The 19,388-nt window shown below is 45.0% G+C and overlaps 1 protein-coding gene across 8 annotated transcripts in view; it reads right to left on the minus strand.

Annotated features, from left to right (window-relative positions):
• Window positions 1-19,388, minus strand: part of AKAP13 (A-kinase anchoring protein 13) — a 243,912-nt gene that overhangs the window by 30,348 nt on the left and 194,176 nt on the right. For 7 of the 8 annotated variants that reach the window (XM_053365802.1, XM_053365801.1, XM_053365806.1 and 4 more), the window contains 3 exons: window positions 13,399-13,524; window positions 11,850-11,892; window positions 8,319-8,451 (listed from right to left, as the gene is read on the minus strand). In XM_053365802.1, coding sequence (XP_053221777.1) covers window positions 8,319-8,451; window positions 11,850-11,892; window positions 13,399-13,524 — 302 coding nt within the window. The remainder of the gene's footprint in view (window positions 1-8,318; window positions 8,452-11,849; window positions 11,893-13,398; window positions 13,525-19,388) is intronic. The other variant, XM_053365807.1, reaches the window with a different exon arrangement.

Consider the following 19,388-nt stretch of genomic DNA (forward strand, 5'->3'; position numbering starts at 1 on the left):
ATGTAAAGGAAATGCTTTTTATAAGTAGAGGCATTCTGTCACGCAGGCCTCCACCTGACTGAAATGGTACAACCCAGATGGAGGTTTATCGCGTCAGTGAGAACTAGAACCAAGAAAGTTGCTTGGTGCGGTGGCTAACATCGTGAAATTTACAATTTTACCTTAGTCATGAACTTACTAAGTGGCCTGACGACACACACTTCTCTTATCTTCAACGCTTCCTGAACAGAGCAAGCTTGGGCCAGATTAAGCATAGCCATTGGAAAGGCAATATCTTTCTGAACGCCAGTTGCTGAGAATCTCAAGCAGAGAGTGATGCTGTAGTAGTCAGGTTCTGATTGTGAGCTTCCTACAAGTATCTGGTTGTCCACTGTGAGGACAGGATGCAGGCTAGATGGATGGACCACTGGCCTGACCTCTAATGCATTGTAGGAGGTTATTTGGAAAATCCAGGAGGGCCATGATATAGTTTCTAGAGCGTTGGCTGAGACCAGTTTTGAAAGAACATACCAGAACGGTTCTTAAATACTGTCACTGGTTAGCTGCCTGTTTGCTGGTTTAGGACCCAGGTTACCTAAGGACTGTCATCTATGCCTAAATGAACCTGCCCAAGTATTGAGATTATCTTCGGAGGCCTCTGTCCGTCTGAGGTGACATGAGTTGAGACTGAAGAAAGGGCCTTTTCGGTGGTGGCACTACAGTCACGGAACTCTCCCCACAGAGAGACATGCCTGGTAATGAATCCTTGGCAAGCAAAGGCCTTTTTATTTGCCAAGGTGTCTCAATGTTCCACAGCTTTTAAGTGTTAATGGTTGCTGATCCCTACTGTGTCCTCAAAACAAGCCTGAGAGGTAGTTTGTGTTGGTCACAGGGAATTTCAGCTGAGGGTCTTCCAGTGAGTTTCACGGCTGAATAGCAATCTGGACCCAGAACTGCCTCGCTCCCTAGCTCTGTGCCACACTGGCTCCATATATTGTAACTGCGAAGAACTGTTCTATTCTATACTTGTAAGACGCCTAATTGAAATGACGGGTGCGATGTCGAATTTTTACAAAAAGCAAACAAACAAGAGAGGGTAAATAACACCAACTTATTGAAGGCAGCTGTTGCAAGAATTACTCAGTTAATATGTTTTGAGATGCTTTGAACGCTCAGAAAAGACTGTGTAAACACTAAGTAGCATTATTGCTTAATCCCGTCTTCTCCTTTTGACATCAAAGAGCACGGATAACTCAAAGAGGGTAACAAGACGCCTACACATGCAGCGTGAATTCTAAGTTTTCTTCTCAACACCTATGGCTCAAGGAGGCTTCTGTGTGAGTCAACAATCTCTCACTTTAGGACTTTAAGCATCCATTTGTCCATTAAAAAGGTATCTTTTACCTGAGCGCTTTGCTTCTCAGCCAGCAGGACCAAAGCAAGCCCCAAGATTCTAAATTCCCCAACAAACATAGCCCTTGTTTTTAAGGGATTGTATGGCTTTTGTTTGGTTTAGGACCAGCCTCACTCCAATAATGAGAGAGAAAAGGGGGGCGGAAGGAGGAGAGAGAAGAGAGAGACAGGCAGGCAGGCAAGCAGACACTGGCTTCAGTTAGAAAACAGGAAATGGTGTATAACAGCTTCAGCAATGGAAAAGGCCTTTTCAAAACACCCATCAAAAAATGTTTTGTTTGTTTTTTTAAAGAAACCCGCGACCCATCATTGAAAGCAGATAAAATGGAATCTTCTTCCAAATCCAATAGAGATGGCATGAGAGTTCAGGCCACACCAGAATGGAAAAAAACGTTTTTGGAGGATTTGTTCCACTGGACAGACAAACCTGGACTTTCAAGACATCAGTCTCCAAATCAGGCACAACCAACTAATGCCTCAGCATCCAAGGGCCGTAGCTCAGTGGTAGAACATTTCCTCTGCATGCAGAAGGTCCCAAATTCAATTCCTAGCATCTCCCTCCAGGTATGGCTGAGAGTATCCCCTGTCTGAAACCCTGGAGAGCCTTTGAGGTAGACTGAGGTATTGAGGTAGATGGCCCAATGGTCTGTTTCAGTAGAAGGCCGCTTCCTTCGTTTATATGGCAAGACACAGACTCTTACCTCCAAGTGCCAGCGTCCGATCAGCCTCACCGTGATCTGGGGTACGTCGGATAATCTGTTCCATTTTAGGGACATGATTCCCAGAGATATTAGTGCGAGAAGAGCAACGCCGGACACCTATCCATCCATAAGGTTAGTGCGGGGTGTGTGGGGAGAAAACCCTCCTTCCTTGCTGCTAAGGCTGCTGTCATGTAAGGGAGTCTGGGGGAAAGGAAGTCAGAAACAAGTTGAGCAAGAGAAGGAGGGAGGGGAGAAGGAAGGGCTGTTTCTTGCGAGTTTCCTCGAAGAGGATCTTAACCCTTCCGATGCTAGAGAGGTGACAGCTGTTATCTCTCAGAGATTTTAAAGAAATTTAGAAAAAGTAGTAGATGAGTGCAGGGGAAGTGCGCTCTCTCTGACACACACACACACACACACACACAGAGAGAGAGAGAGAGAGAGAGAGAGAGAGAGAGAATAACAAGAGTTTATCTCACACCCTTGCTAATAATCATTTCCGATTGCTGGTGGCAAACCAGCAGACTGTAATGATTTGCACTGCTCACTATGCAATTTTCAGGTACAGAGCCAGTTCCAAAAGAAACAGCTGCATCTTTAAGAAGATGGTAACGGCAACCTGCAATATTAAAAGCAGGCACTGAAAAGAGACTTCCTGTTTCAATTCCTCTTTTGAGAGTTTTTTTTCTTGAAACAGAAAGAAAAGAGGGGAAAGGACACCCGTACACATTTAAAAACACAAGAAAAAGCCAATGCCTCCAGCAATTCAAGACGAAGGAAGCTCTGCCTATGTGTGATGGTTGAAACTGTCAGAACACAACCAGGAGTTCTTTAACTGATGGTGGACTTCATGTTAGAGGGAGCCCATGATGACCACCTCAAGTGGCGGGCATTCATCAAGCTCCCTGCTCCTGACATCATGGGAGTGCGCATGAGAAGTTAGCACAGGGATAGCATATGCGGCTGACACAGGCGGCCATGATGAGACAGACGCTGTCATGGACTGGCTGGGTGCAGAGAAGTGGTGGAGGGCACTGGCTGGGGAACTTCCCCAGGGGAAGAAGGCTCAGAGCCAAGGGTGGTGGGGCAACGATGAGTGGTCAGAGGGAGAAGAAGCAGCAGACTGGGAGGAGGTGGCGTCAGAAACTGAAGAGGCAACCGTGTTTGGTGAGCAGGAAAAAGCTGTGCCAGAGGGGAGTGGGGTCAGGAGACAGGCTACGGAAGATGCCAGGGAGTCTCCCCCTCCTGCTGCAACCAGCTCCCCTACCCCTCGTCTCCTAGAACATGCAAAGAGGGCAGAACAGAGGGAGGCTGTACACAGGCGCTGTTTGCAGCTGCTTGGGAAAGACCCTGGAGAGGAGGAGCTTTAGGACATGGTGAGAAGGCAGGGACCTTCAGACCTCACAACTGCCTTGTTGGAGCAAGACCTACTGGGACGAGCTGCTGGGATCACTAGACCTGTGCTGTTTTGGTTTCTTAAATAAAGATTTAACTTCACTGGCCTCAGTGTTTTGCTATGATTGCTGACCTACGCTTGACTCCAGTTACACACACACACACACAATCCAGTAACACAGGGATGGAGAACCCATGGCTCTTCAGATGTTGTGGGACTCCAGCTCCCATCAGACCTAACCTACATAGCCAACAAGACGACAATATGGAGCCCACCAACAACTGGAGTACCGCAGGCTCCATGCCCCTAAGTTACTGGAATTTTGGGGGTGGAGTGAGAGAAATCTCAACACAGCTACAGTTTTAAGAAGAAGCCCAGCCTTGGTTCCTTACAACATGTAGCTCTGCTTCAAGATGAGGACCATTCTTCTGAGTGTGGCATTATAATGTTGGGACCAGGACCAAAAGATCAAGAATTCAAATCCTTCACTCAGACATGAAGGTCACTGGATGGCTTTGGGCCAGTCATTGTGTCTTGGTCTAAACTACATGACAGGGTTGTTGTGAGGATAAAATGAGGAGGGGAAAATTGTTGAGCTTTTTGGAGGAAAGGTCAGATATAAATGTAATAAATCTATAAATAATTTGTTTAAGCCAAGGGTGAGGATCCTCCAGGTGCTGTTTGACTCAAACTCCCATCAACACTAGCTAGCATAAAGGTAAAGGGACCCCTGACCATTAGGTCTAGTCGTGACCGACTCGGGGGCTGTAGCATTCATCTCGCTTTATTGGCCGAGGGAGCCGGTGTACAGCTTCCAGGACATGTGGCCAGCATGACTAAGCCGCTTCTGGTGAACCAGAGCAGCACACGGAAACACCGTTTACCTTCCCGCCTGGGCGGTACCTATTTATCTACTTGCACTTTGATGTGCTTTCGAACTGCTAGGTTGGCAGGAGCAGGGACCGAGCAACGGGAACTCACCCCATCGAAGGGTTTTGAACCACTGACCTTCTGATCGGCAAGTCCTAGGCTCTGTGGTTTAACCCATAGCACCACCCGCGTCCCCCAGCTAGCATAGCCAATGGTAAAGGATGATGGGAGTTGTAGTCCAGCAACATCAGGGGGAGGAAAGGTCTTCCCACCCCCAGTTTTAAGCAATGAAACTTTTACTTTAAATTGTTCTTTTTTTAATCCACAAATCGCTTGCTTTGTGTATAGTACAGTAACAATTTCTGACTATAATCCGGAGAAAGCCTGGCTGTGAAATCGATTGAACTGATAAAGCAACTGGGACCTAAGCTGTTATATGTACGTGCAATATCACTTGCTGTACCCTGAACATTTTATTTTTAAGAATGTCTAACAAGCTTCATGGAACATTGTGCAAAGCGAATTAAGTGGTTTATTGAATGTTCTCTCATAAAGGCATAACCTGCATAAGGCAATGGAAACTGAGACCTCCACAGCAAATAGCTAAAACAGGAGCAGTAAACTGCACAGGGCCCAAAGGGCCACATCACATTGTGGTCAACCCTCCACCATGCACTTGTCAATCACCTGATACCACCTGAGATCAGGTGGATCCGACTCCAGCCAAAAGCTGTGCAGCTTGCATTCAACATCAAAGGTAAACAGTGCTGAATGCAAAGTGTGCTTGCAAAGAGAAAACTGGGAGCAGACTCTAAGGTCGTTCCTTCACAGCCACAGCTTTTGCCTGTCCCACATCTGACATCACATGTGTGGATTTCGCCTTTCACCACCTTCAGACAAACTCTCACGAAGTCTGTACACACAAGAGACACACACACACCCGCAAAAGGAAGCCAGTGTCCCTTGCACAACTTTGTCTAACAGTGTTGTAATCTTTAGGAAAGATCATCACCCGCACACTAAGGCAGCTTTTTACAATCAAGTTGTATATAGCAACCAAAGTGCTATCGATACACAGCAACTCCACTTCATATCAAATAGTTGTTCTGCTGAATAACGCAAGCCTTTGGGTTCTTTCCTTATTAACTTTTAAATTCCTTTTTAGATTACTGAATTGTATGAAAAATTGTGGGACAATGCAGTGATGTTTAAGATACCAAATCCCTTCAAAAAAAAAAAAAGTTGTCAGGAAGAAATTCTGTGTGTAGTCAACTGAGTTTTACTCAGAGTAGACCCACTGAAAATAATGAACATGATTAAGGGCTTATCCATACTTACCTTTAGCTCCGCTCTTTCCAGGCAGAGCTTAAAAGCTCTCTGTGTGTTTTCCCTGGAGCTTTCCCCGCAAAAACCAGATCTTTAGTGCTCAACTGGAGCAAACCTCAATTCGGGCTTTCCTTGGATTGCTGTTTGCTCCAATTCAGCTTTAAAGAACGGTTTCTGGAGCAAAAGAAAGAACACTCAGATATGGAGCTTTAAAGCACAGACCATGCCTAAAAAGAGCAGAGGAAAGTGTGGATAAGCCCTAAGTCAGGTCCATTAATTTCAAAGGGTTTACTGTAGTAAAACTTAATTGACTAACACCCCCTTTTTATATCGAAACGAGTCTTTGTTGTTTTTTGCAATTTGAGGTTGATCAGCTCTAATACTGAAAGAATTGCTATAGCTAAGGCTTTGTTTTCCGTTTTTTGAAGGTTTAATCTAAGAAGAAAAACAACCCCGACAAACGTCTGCTTTTAAAGCTCCTGACTTTTACATCATCCTTCCAAGGCATCACCCGTACTCATCTTACAGTCGTCTGCTTCCAGTGTCCTAGCTGTGGACTATCGCTAATGCGATCACGTAGCTCTGCCAAAGGAGAAGTTATTGGCACACCGCATGGGAAAGACTAAGTTAAGCTCAGCTTTCCAAACCTCTCTTGACAAACGTCCTTCCCACCAGCATTTCTTAGAAGAGCAGAAGGGTTGCAGGAGACAGGTGATCTCGCTTGACTCTCAGAACATGTCTATGAGAAATACAGACATAGGAGGACAATTCCACAGAAGCACAGCTGGTTACCCATTGATTACTAATGTGATTATGATTGTAGCTGAACACGGCTGTGCAGGCAGTGTTAAGAACAGATGAAGAGCCCTTAGCCAGCATCCTGTTCTCAAAGCAGCCACCCAAATGTGTGCGGGAAACCCACAAAGCAGCAACTAAGTGCAACAGCACCCCCCCTTCCTGTGGTTTCCAGAAACTAGCATTCAGAAGCATCTTCATTCTAAAGCACCAGATTACTGGTGCTATTGGGTGTACAGAATACACAGGATTACCCAAACCTCCTTGATGACCCTGTGCATGCTGGGCACACTTCCAGGCAATACATAATCAACAGTGGAGACTGGTGCTCTGCCCCACTAACCTCAGCCTGCCCTCAGCCAGCCTCAACCCAGCTGCTTCCTTGCTTACAGCCAGTCCTGGAGGGGTGGCCCTACCTGCCAGTGTCCTCTTCCTTAGTCTCTGTCGCCCTTGCAAAACGCCAGGAGCATGAAGACAGAACTAGAATGAGTTGGCTCTACCTGCTACTGGCTGCAGCACCTTTGATCTCTCTGCCACCAATCCTACCAGTACCAATGGGCACCAGCTGCCACGATTAGTCAGCTTTTATATGAATGGGGATGCCTTACTTGTGCACGGAGTTTCCAGCAGACTTCTCTGTGACAGACTAGTTGAATATGGGCAAAGTTCCCCCACAAATAGGGAAACATTCAAACCATGCAATCCCACCATCACCCGTACTATGACATGGTACAATCCAGGAATCACTTTTTCCATCTCTCCTGCTGTTTACTTGAAATTGATTTTTGATTATCTCTGCCTTCAGCTAATCGTATTTTGTTGATAATTTTCTCCATTAGGACCAATTCTCTATCAAGCCGGTTTGATGTCCCTTCCAAGCCTTTTAAAACTGGTCTATACCATGTCTAACTGCTAAGAATAAATAGTATCTTCATACTGACAAGTTTTCAACTGCTAACAATAAATAACCAAAATATCTTCATTCTGACCATGAAGTACATTCAATAACTCAGGGGTCTGAATGACATGTTGAAAAGCAGTACAGTGGTACCTCAGGTTAAGTACTTAATTCATTCCGGAGGTCCGTTCTTAACCTGAAACTGTTCTTAACCTGAAGCACCACTTTAGCTAATGGGGCCTCCCGCCATTGCCACGCGATTTCTGTTCTTATCCTGAAGCAAAGTTCTTAACCCGAGGTATTATTTCTGGGTTAGCGGAGTCTGTAACCTGAAGCAGATGTAACCTGAAGCGTATGTAACCCGAGGTACCACTGTATTACGTATTTCTAGAAAAAAACATCTCCCCCAAACCTGACACCTTAATGCAATACCGCCACAAAACGTGGTATGACTTTTCCCCTGAGTCTCACATCTTCACCAACAGAGCAGGTGACAGGAAGGGTTAATACATGCAAGATAAAACAGGTTCGATGTGCCCGTCACACAATATTTTCTAAGAGTTCCTTTGTAGACATCCAACTCCTTCCTAAAACCAGACAGCCAAGATGAAAAGGCAGGAGCCGCAGCCATCAGAAATGGCCACGTTTTCCCCTGCAGCTTTCCGTTAAGAAAGAGTCATTTGCTAAACCTGCTGTTGAGAGTAAAGCCATTCTGGCTCTCTGTGCTGAGAGATCCTTCCTTACTCTGGAACTGAGCGCACCCACCCACCCGTTCAAGTGTTTTGTACCCTCCACCAGAGGGGGAAGCAATTATGTAGGAAAAGAACCTCAGATTATGAGAATCTCATATTTAACACAAGATCAACCTCCACGCTCTTCCTGCCATGCTCAGTGCGCCGAACCGCCAAGGCCGAGTGAGCCACAAACATCTGGAGCTACTTACTTTGCTCTTCTTACTGCTGACCATTTTATTCTTGAGGTAGCTGAACGTGCGGCTGACTTTCGTTCCACTTTTGCTGTCCAAGTCCTTTCTGGATGGGCTGGGAGGCAGGAAATTGCTGCTCTCCTCGCAGATGCTGGAAGCCAAGAGACACAACATTGTCAGGGGGCGCACAGAACCCCCTTCTCTTTCCCACTTCAGACAGCAGAAACTGATTTTGTTTTGTTTTGTTTTATTGTTCTGTGTTACCAAGAATTCCAGCCCATTTGTGTCTTTAGATCGCTCATCTTTTTTTATGATAAATCCAGCATTAAGTTAATGACAACTGCAGCTGCCAACTCTTCTTTACCGACCCTGCTCCTGTGCGGAAGGAGACCACAGATACGAGGGGCTGCTGGTTTGGAGAGCGAGAACTTTCAGGAATCTGCCAAAGGAAAAACCACCCTTTGGGGTAGATTCTTTGCTGGCAGCAGCAAAGGGACAGCAACGGCAACCTCCTCCTCCTCAGTACAGTGGTACCTTGGTTCTCAAACACCTTGGTACTCAAACAACTTGGAACCCAAACACTGCAAACCTGGTAAGTGTTTCGGTTTGCGAACTTTTTTCAGAAGCCGAAAGAGCTCTGTTTTGAGTGTTACGCTTCTGATTTGAGTGCCATGCTTCCATTTTGAGTGCCACGCTGAGGTCTGTCTGTTTTTGCTATTTATTTTGCATTTTTGAGGCTTTTTTGTGTGTCATTGTGACTGTGTGGAACCCAGTTCAGCTACTGATTGATTGTGTGACTGCATTACATTGTTTATTGCTTTCATTCTCTGGATCAATGGTCTCATTAGATAGCAAAATTCATGTCAAACTGCTGTTTTAGGGGTTGTTTTTAAAAGTCTGGAACGGATCAATCCATTTTGCATTACTTTCTATGGGAAAGCACACCTTGGTTTTGGAACGGACTTCTGGAACCGATTAAGTTTGAGAACCAAGGTACCACTGTATTATTTTTAATGATACTGTTATGACCCAGTTCAGTTCAAGGTGCTACTATTCATACATGAAGCCCCTAACAACTTGGGACCAATTCACCCGCAAGATCGCCTTACCCAATATATGCACACTCAACTGCTTCGATCAGTGGAACTAGCACCGTTTACAGGTGCCACTTAATACTTGTTCCACAGTTGTAAGAAACTGCACTTTTAGTGAGGCAGCACCTACATTTTGGAACTCTCCCCACCTACTGCCATCAGGCAGATGCCTTGACTGTGCTTTTTCAGTGCCTGCTCAAAACCTTTTTGTTTAGACCAGGCATAGGCAAACTCAGCCCTCCAGATGTTTAGGGACTACAACTCCCACTGGTTCTGTTAGCTAGGGATGATGGGAGTTGTAGTCCCAAAACATCTGGAGGGTTGAGTTTGCCTATACCTGGTTTAGACCAGCCTATCCAGATGTGTAGAATGCCAAAGTTTACTTCAATCTTTTTTTTCTTTTTGCTTACTGTCAATTTTACTTTTTGTTTTTTTAAAAAAAATACTTGCTTTATACTGTCTCTTATTGATAATTTTAACAATTTAATCTTTTTGTAAGCTGCTTAGAGGTTGTATTATAACATTATATAAATGTTGTAAGATAACTATACCAAGCATGCCATTAAGTATTTTATGTTGCATCTTTGCTGTTTTTCACTGCAAGCCACTCTGAATCCTGTTTTAAATTAAAAGTGGTGCATAAATATTATGTCCTGGCAAATATTTTGACAGGCAGAAATTAAGCAGGTGAAGCTTTATCTATGGCTTCATCTCTGCTCAAGGAAAAGCTTCACATGTTGTTGTTGTTGTTGTTGTTTTAAAAAATTGCTCTCAGATTTTCTACAGTCAAGCAGTATATACATTGCATGAAATAAAGTAAATACATTTTAAAACGATAAAAAGGTAAGGTCCATGGGGGGGGGGGTCTGGCAACTCTAATGAAAGCTGTGTTGCATATTGCAAATGGGCCCAGCACCTTCTTAACTCAAACAAGGCCTGTTGTGCCTTCAACAGGTGAGGCTTTTTTTACCCCCAAGCTTCTCTAGTTGCCATTTTCCCTTAAAGGCCAAAGGAGTCCTGCGAAGAACAGGCAACCAACCATCCTAAGTGCAAAGAATCATATGCATGCTCCAAATACCCACAGTGCCCTCTGCTGTCTGAAAGTGCAAGTACAGCTTCCTGGAAGATGAGGAGGAAATAGAAAGCATTTTGTGTTGTTTCCAGTAAGCATTTAGGGCAGGGGTGTCAAACTCAAATTCATCGGGGGCCGCGGCGCCGCTAGAGGGCAGACGTTCTCTGGCTTGTAGGCTGCTGCGCATGCGCTGAAGAGGCGGCATTCTTGTGTCAAAAAAAAAAAGCGAGAATAAAAGGTGAAGGCTGGCGTCCGGTGGCGGCTACACGGGCCACATGACGAGGTCTGGCGTTTGACACCCGTGATTTAGGGTGTATGATTTTCTCGCCCCCTTAGATTTGAGTAACATGTTTCATTTAGCCAATCAGCACACACAAAAATCAACAAACTTGGAAGGTGTCTTCCACTCTTCCCAATTAATCAGTAAAGGTAAAGGGACCCCTGACTATTAAGTCCAGTCACGAATGATTCTGGGGTTGCAGCGCTCATCTCGCTTTACAGGCCGAGGGAGCTGGCATTTGTCCGCTTCCGCAGACAGTTTTTCCGAGTCATGTGGCCAGCATGACTAAGCCGCTTCTGGTGAAGCCAGAGCAGTGCACGGAAACGCCGTTTACCTTCCCACCAGAGCGGTACCTATTTATCTACTTGCACTGGCATGCTTTCAAACTGCTAGATTGGCAGGAGCTGGGACCGAACAACGGGAGCTCACCCCGTGGCGGGTCCTCGAACCGCCGACCTTCCGATTGGCAAGTCCAAGAGGCGCAGTGGTTTAAACCACAGCGCCACCTGCATCCCAATTAATCAGTAGGCTAATCTAATTATTTAAAATTTATTTTAATACAAGAACTTATAAAGATTGCAGATAGCTAGGGCCAGTGTTATTTTTCTTTAAAAAATGTTTAGGGGTACTCTCCTTTTCCTACTCATATTGAAATACTGCCCCTCCATGAGGCCAAACTTAGATTCAACAAAATGTTTAGGAGCATGCGTACCCCTGCATGCCCCCAGAAAAAAAAGCACTGGGTAGGGCCATTTTTGGCGCACCCCCACCCCATCCCTATGGGTAAGAGAAGGAGTAACACCTCTTTTTAAAGCTGATATCTGCTTTTACAGGCATACATCATCTAAAATAAGTAACTGAAAGACAATGATTTATCCACTTTAGAACTATCGTCCATTCCTATCATATGCAAAGCCACGCAGTTTTAGTCACTTAACTAATGAATTGACTAAAACTCGCACAGTTAAATCAGCATGATTTCTCTTTTCATTGGGTGAGAGCCCTGATTTTTCTATTTCAAGGAAATGAAGAGAGTTTTAAGAGTTCGCAAAACAAAACAAAGCCCTGCCTTCAATTTTAATTTTGGGAAACCAAAAGCTCACCTTTGAGTCAATGAACTGCCGGTACTGCTGAAAGATCTGTTACCTGAGGAAAGACAAGGAGAAAAGGTTTTTAATTAACAATAATTGCACCTGGGATTAACCTTGATGGCTATGACACATTCTAATGCAAAATCCCGGTGGAAAATTGGTCCACTGGGTCCACTAAAGGTTTATTAACCATGGTTATAAAAGTAGTAACTCTGAATGGGTTTTTCCCATTCTTTCTTTACAAAGTCCTGAATAACGAAGACAAGAGGCGCTTGCTTGTTCACTTGTTTCCAGATGTTAACACAAGTGTCTCCAGAGATACCCTCCAGAGGATCCCAAAACTGGTTACTACTGGCACCTCAGGACCTATGATTTACAAAATAACCAACACAAAAGTTGTACAGAATCCCAAGCAGATTCCTGCATAGCTGGAGAAAAGCGACTCAAACATGACTGTGCAAGCATCACAGGCTCTTATTGGATAGCAGATATGACATCACTGGTGATAACTGGGAAGTAGCCTGCAACCCAAAACTGACAGCTCTCAAGAAAAAGTACAGAGAAGCCCCTTGTTCAGTTTCACCTCCAGGCAGCAAACTGGGTGGATATCAGGCTCTGACCTTTGCAAGACTATCTTGCAAAAGCAGAGACGCAAGCAGAGCGTGCTTTGAGCTAATTGTCAAGATGACTTCATGGCAAGAAGCTCACTATTTGAAATTCCTGTAGTCTTTAGAGGCTTCACCCCCCACCAACAGTTTAAAACTGCACAGAGCTCCAGAGTGTGGTTGACCAAGTGCTAAAGGCAAGTGATTATAAACACTGCTTTGAGTTCTATCCGCCTCTCTCTGCAAATTAAGAAAGTGATCATCACCTGTTCTGATTATCTGGACTGCATCTATGGAGGCCCATGCCAGTTAAAGTCTCAACTTCTCAAAACATAATGGTGTTGGAATAACTTTAACTAGGAGAAGTGCCCAGGACCTCCATTTCCCATCCGTAACCTGGGCAAACCAAGGATCTCTATATCACATGCACCAGAAGCATTATCAAGAAATTTCTCAAGTAAATAATTCAAATGAATTCCTCACCCCTGCTATATATCAAATGTACAATTCTCAAGCAAACACACACGGTTTAAAAACATACACATATCCGTGACTCTTACTGTGAAGCTTTTGACATGCAAGAGTGTGATGTGGCAAAACTACAATGGTAGCGTTGAACCATTGCCCAAAGCAAACACCTTCCCCTTCCTCACCAAGGAACGACCCACAGTGAAACAGCAAAACAGATTTTCAAAAAGCTTGAGCGCCGTGGCATCTACAGGAGACAGCACAAAAGCACTCTTGGGAGTACCAACGTTTGTAAGCAGTTGCGAAGGGAAGGCATCCCTTTTATGATGCAGCATGTGAAGTTCAGAAGCACAAAGAAAGGGATGAGGCAACTTTAGCAAGCAGCACTTGCATTAAAGACGAGACAGAAAAGCCAGGTAAAATGTAGACGCTTCCCTGCCTAGCGCCACCCCAAAGCCAGCTTCATTCTGCCCAGGCAGATTACTTACTATCCAACTCCTCATCCTCATCACTGGAAGAAGAGCCAATAGAAAAGACAGTTTTAGACTTAGGAATGAGTGGAGAGATGCTGAAGGAGAAGGAAATTCGTCTGGATGGCCGAGTCCGTCCCTGGGCTGAGAAGTGGGTTAACAGCAGACGTTAAAGCATGCATTTCAACAACAACAACCAATAGTAGGTAAAGGAGAGGGGGAATGGCAACAGGAGCAGTCAAGACCAAGCCAAAGAGGGAAAGCAAAACCAATGCAGAGCAGAAGGCTTTCTTTTTTAAGGAGAGAGAGAGAGAGAGAAATAATTCAGATTGCACTCAATCTGTAAACTGTAGGCTTGAGGCTTTTTATTTACTGGCAACCTTTCCCACAACAATTCTTCAAAGGAAAAGGTTCAATTGCAATGCTACAAGATGCTGGCATCTCTCTTTAGTGACCCCTGGATGGCCAGCCCTCATTCGCAAAAGGATCTAATTGAGCATGGTGCAACACGGCTATTCAAATCCACAGACACCTCCTTCTTCAGCTGTGAGCCCAAATCCTCTCCAGCATAATAGCTTGGGGAAAAGAGGGCCTCACCCCATGACATTAAGACCTCTCCCCTCAAGCAACTTGGCTGAGGAGGGTATAGCAGGCTTAAGACATGGCTTACAGCATACCATACCATGATGAGCCAATGCGGCTAATGTTTACAATCTACAGAGACTGCAAGTCACCCCTCTGCAATCTACATCAGGACTTGGTGCTGTATTCCTTAAATCAGTTATATCCCAAACGTCTAAGCGCTTAGGGTACATTTTTGGATGAATTAAAATTGAAGGTGCAGCCACGTTTCGCCCATTAAGTTTGCTTTTGGAGTGTGGATGAGAAAGAATCAGACAAGCACCCACCTGCCCACCCCCATTCCCGCATGAATCATTAGTCTGGATATACCTCCTGGTTGGAAGGAGGCATGCTCAGAGCAGTGACTCTTGCAGGGATGCAGCAGGGAAGCTCCTCTAAGGGTAGGTAGTTTCAGAGACTTCGCTACATCAAGACTTTTTGGATAATCCCAAACATATCTAGTATACAGAGAGTGCCAAAGTTACCCTTGGTCCAGTTCACAGGAAGGAGAGCAGAGCAGAGCAGTAATGTGAGCTGAGTCACAATGGGCAACCCCCTTTGCATGTTGGTGGGGACTTTGGGGTCACAAAAGATACTATAAAGTTTGTTGATGGAAGGACCATAGCTAAGGAGTACAGTATGGCCTCTGTATGCAGAAGTGCCTTCAATAAGTTAAAATGAGCATTGTTCTATGCAGAACAATGTTTTTAGATGGAAGAGGGTTTAATCACTGAGTCCTTCACCTGCAAGCTAAAGTATGACTTGCTAAGATGCAGAGAGAAAGGACTACTGTCCAGCTATAGAGCATTTGCTCTGCACACAGAAGTTCACAGGCTCGATCTCAGTCAGCTCCAATCAAAAGGCTCAGGCTCAGGTTATGGGATAGATGTTCCTCTGTCTAAAATGTCAGAATTGTTGTGAGTCAGTGTATACTGAGCTAGTTGAATATACAGGCTGCCCTGGGAAAAGTTTCCAAGTTGTTGTCTCTCATAGAACATTAATGGGCCCACCCCACAGAGTTTGGAAATTATTGATTTAAAATAAGACAAACAACTAAACAGAATTTAGAGGGTACAATACAAGGCAGCACCACCACAAGTAGCAGAAGAAAGCCACCACATTGAGCAGAACTATCTCCTAAAAGGAACAGCTCTCTACTACAGAAGGCTCCAAGTGCAACCTTACCTTGCAGAAACCTTTTTACAAGATCCATGTAATTCTTTAGGGTTCCTCCTGCCCATTAACCCCACAAAGCAATAAGGGTAAAGATAAGGGTAGTTAACTCTCACTGCAATCAAAAAAAATATTTTGGAGAGTCCTGGCTCTACTATACTAAAGATATTCTGCATGGAAATACATCCAAATTTTTTTCAGGAAAGCTTCCACATAATGAACAAAATCCAGCCTAAATTGATCATACCCATAATCCCAATCAATTCATCTATGGAGATTTTAAAGACATGCTTGACTTTTCCACTGAAGTTAATGGGGGTTACTGTGCATGTAACCCTAAACCTTGGTTTAATATTACATGCACAAGCCAGAATGAGCCTGAGAAAAGCCTCCGTATGAATGTCCATCTTACCTCTCCCATACAGCCAGGAAGAAGGACTTTGCTAAAGTTTAGTTTATGGTTTCAAAGAATCCAGAGTTGATGCATTGGATCACGCTTTGAAATAAACTCTGGTCAGTTTCTTTTTTAAAAAAAAACCCCAAATCCAACTCATATGAGCTGGCTTATTCAACTAATCAGGGTCTGTTTCAAAACACAATCGCTGGTATGTATGTAACAAACCTGGATTCACTGAAACTAACTGCTAGCAAAGTCCTTCTCCCAGGATCACAGGAGAAGGTGATGGAAGGGAGAGCACTCAAACCCAAGACTTCACTCAGCAACTTGTTTGCATTCATTCGTGTAGGTTCAAACCATGGTTTGGCATTACATGCAAATCCAGCCCAACGACACCTGAAAGACGCTTCATTTTGGCTGGACTGCACCCGATGTGTAAGTATAGCACCCAGCTTTGAAGACTCTTGATGCTCTTTAGTAAAAGCCAGGCCCCATCTCAGCAGTTAAAAGCCTCTGCACAAGCTCAAGGTTTTGGAAGCGGTAGATTTGTTTAAACTTTAAATGAATTAGCAAGCACAGGAAAAGGAACAAAGTCAAGCTATTGTCTGATGGCTTAAATCCTCAGTACTGAGGTCCTACCCCTATAGAACCACTCCGGGGTGGGGGTGGGGCTTTAACAACTTTTCTTCCCTTAGCTGACCCTTATAGTTGGCACCTCACAAAAGGCACTATTACTTCAAAAGGTAAATACACACCCTACTATATTAAGCTATCAAAAGGGTTCAGTAGCCTTCTTCAAAGTATTCTGGCTATTCTTGGAATTCACCTGAGAAATGCCACCTTTTCTATTGGGCCCCTCTTGTGGCTTCCTCAGATATTTCCCTGCAGGAGGAACCTCCAAATTCACTACAAAATCTCAATTCACTACAAAATCTCAATCCAAGCAAAACGTCTTACAGCAGGAAAGGCAAGCAAGACTCAGAACTGAAACAGGTTCGCTTCAATGAATTCCCCACCATCACCAGCATGCCTTTGGTCCTTCCTTCACTGGGGAGGATTTCATTCTTTAAAAGCTTCCGGCTGCCTTTAACTACCCCCCACCCCCAGCATTTTCCCCGCTGATTTTTTGTATTTTTTATCCCCGAGTTAGGAGGAGCCTTTGGGACATTCTGGCAGAAGAGCTCCTCTAAAGCCTCCACTTCTACAAAATGCTGACGATGAAGAACGGCCAAGCATCTGCTTGCCAGCAGCCTTTGGGGGGGGCGGGAGGGAAGTGCAACAGCTCAAGGCTCCTACGGGGCTGAGGTTTCCCTCTGGAATGCATCAAGCCAACAGATCCCACATTCTGAGAGAGAGAGACAAAGAGAGAGATTTAAGCCTGCTTCACTTTCTCTCAACTTGTACTCTCTCGTTAGTGCTAATTGAGATCTGAATTCAACCAAGGCCGGAACCAGACCTTTGGGCAGGCATTTGGCTGTCACTCAAGAGTGGTAACTCCACTCCTCCTCCTCCATCCCTACCCCAAAAATTGCTGGGACTACACAGCATCCACTGCGCTGCATGTTTCTCTGCTGCAATTCACTGGTTCACTGCATGGGAAGACATGATGGCATTTTTGGGGAGTGGGTAGGATGAGGAGAGCACAGCACAGTGGCAGAGCATGTCCTCTGCAGGCAAAAGGCCCCTGCTTCAACCCCTGGCATCTCCAGCTGTGTATGGGAATGGCCCCTACATGAAATCCTAGATTATCACTGTCAGTCACTGCAAACCAGAGATAGGAAGAAGGCAGGTCAGGATCTCCTGGTAGAGAGAGACCTGGGTGATCTGCAACAGAACACCAAGGATTTTCAAATCCCAATTGTTCGGGTGTGGGGAGCCTTTGGTCCTACAACTCCCACCAGCCCTAGCAAACATGGCCAATGTCCAGACGCAATGGGAGTTGTAGCTCAGTAACATCTGGAAGGGCAAGGGTTCCCCGTGGCTGAATAATAGCAATAGCTCACCAGCCTCCACTAATTAGGCAGCTGAAACAAAAACTGGTTTGGAGGCAACCCAAGAATGCATTTTTGCATTAAAGAGCTATGCCAGGGGTCTGCAACCTTTAAGACAAAAAGAGCCACTTGGACCCGTTTCCAAAGGGGAAAAAAACTGGGAGCCGCAAAACTCGTCATTATAAAAATAACTTTTTTGTCACTTTTTTATTATTTCTTTGTTTGACCCCTCAGAATTACTCCTCCTCATAGAAATAAACGTTAAATTAACAAGTTACCTTTTTTTGTGTGTGTGTTCTTCACTCCCCTTCAAAACAGTAACCAGCGTACATGCCCCCTTTCAATACAGTGACCAGCGTACATGCCCCTTACAATGTAGCGGGCGGGCGGGCGGGAAGGTGACGTCGGGACGGTGTGTGACTAACACACGCACCGCCCCCATGCGACGTCACAGCCAGTACAGCGCCTGCCACAGTGGGGAGTGTCGGGGCACACAATGTGCCTCCTCCCCTCGCTAGTATCCACCCCAGAGCCGCGGCAAAGGTGTAAAAGAGCCACATGCGGCTCCGGAGCCGCGGGTTGCAGACCCCTGAGCTATGCATTCAGTTGGGGGGAGGGACAGATTCCTGAGCTAAGTTGCACTTAGAGGTGCCCTCTTCCTTAATTCTATGCCTGCTCCTTTTTCTAAGCCACTATTTGGACTTGGATCCAGGCTGATGGTTCGATGAAAAAGCAAAGCAGATCGCTCAAGCCTGCAGTCTGCCCATTCCTGCTGCAGACAAAATACTAAGCTAGATGAGCTCAGCTTTCTAGATTCCTACTGGATTTCCTTAAGGCAGAGGAACAGGGTGGCAGTTTCAACAGCAGTTACACTTGTGTACAACCATCTACTTCCCGTCAGAGATGCGATGCTTGGTTGCTCTTAAGAGCCCACTGTGCATCCTCCAGATGGTCAACTGCAATGCTGACCCCCACATTTTTATGAGAGTTCTTTCCCCATACCTGGCAAGTCCCAGTTGGTAGCATATGCAAAAGGAGATTCTGCAGGGAGGGAGGGAGGGAGGGAGGGAGGAGTGTGCACGAGCCACAGTTTGCCTCAGACTGATGCAATGCCACTCCTTCCAAGTTGGATGGAAAGTTTTCCTCTAATGGAACAGGCAGGGGGAATCATTCATTTGTCAGGCAAGCCTGTTTTCTGGGAAGAAATTTCCCCCCTCTTTTTATTTTTTGCTTTTAGTGTTTGGTTAGCAACTGAGAAAGAAAAAGATACCAAATGGTTATTTCCTGTTTCTTTTTCTTTATTTTTTAAATGACAGGCTTTGGGAGGGGGAGGAAAATTGGTGCAATAAGGCTAAGCAGATGAAGCGGTTATTTTAATAGATGGACAGCTTAGTGCTTTGGTTACTATTGCTAAGGGACAACAACCTCTAGTCAACATCTTTATTAGTCACAAGTCTTGAGAATGGTTTTTCTAAAAAGGCTTTCCTCCTTGTGAAGCATCCTTAAGAAGCTCCCTAATCAAAAGGGTCTCTCTCCTATAAGAGCACCCTCTCTCCTATAAGAGCACCCTCTTCAGGAGGGTGACACTTCTGCTTAAAAATAAAGGATCAAACAAAGGCTGTGCTAGCTGATATTGATGGGAGTGGCTGTCGTCTGGGAAATACTTTTTTTTAAGGAAACGGCAGAAGTCACCTATGAGTCAAAATCCAGACTTCTGAATGAAAAAGAATATGGGGCAAATCCAATCAGATGCTCAGGGCTGGCCCAACACATTTTGCTGTCTGAGGCAAAGCAGCAAACTGTGCCCTCCTTGAATTCAAGGTACA

This window comes from Podarcis raffonei, chromosome 14, assembly GCF_027172205.1.
Source record: "Podarcis raffonei isolate rPodRaf1 chromosome 14, rPodRaf1.pri, whole genome shotgun sequence".
Taxonomy (NCBI): Eukaryota; Metazoa; Chordata; class Lepidosauria; order Squamata; family Lacertidae; genus Podarcis; species Podarcis raffonei.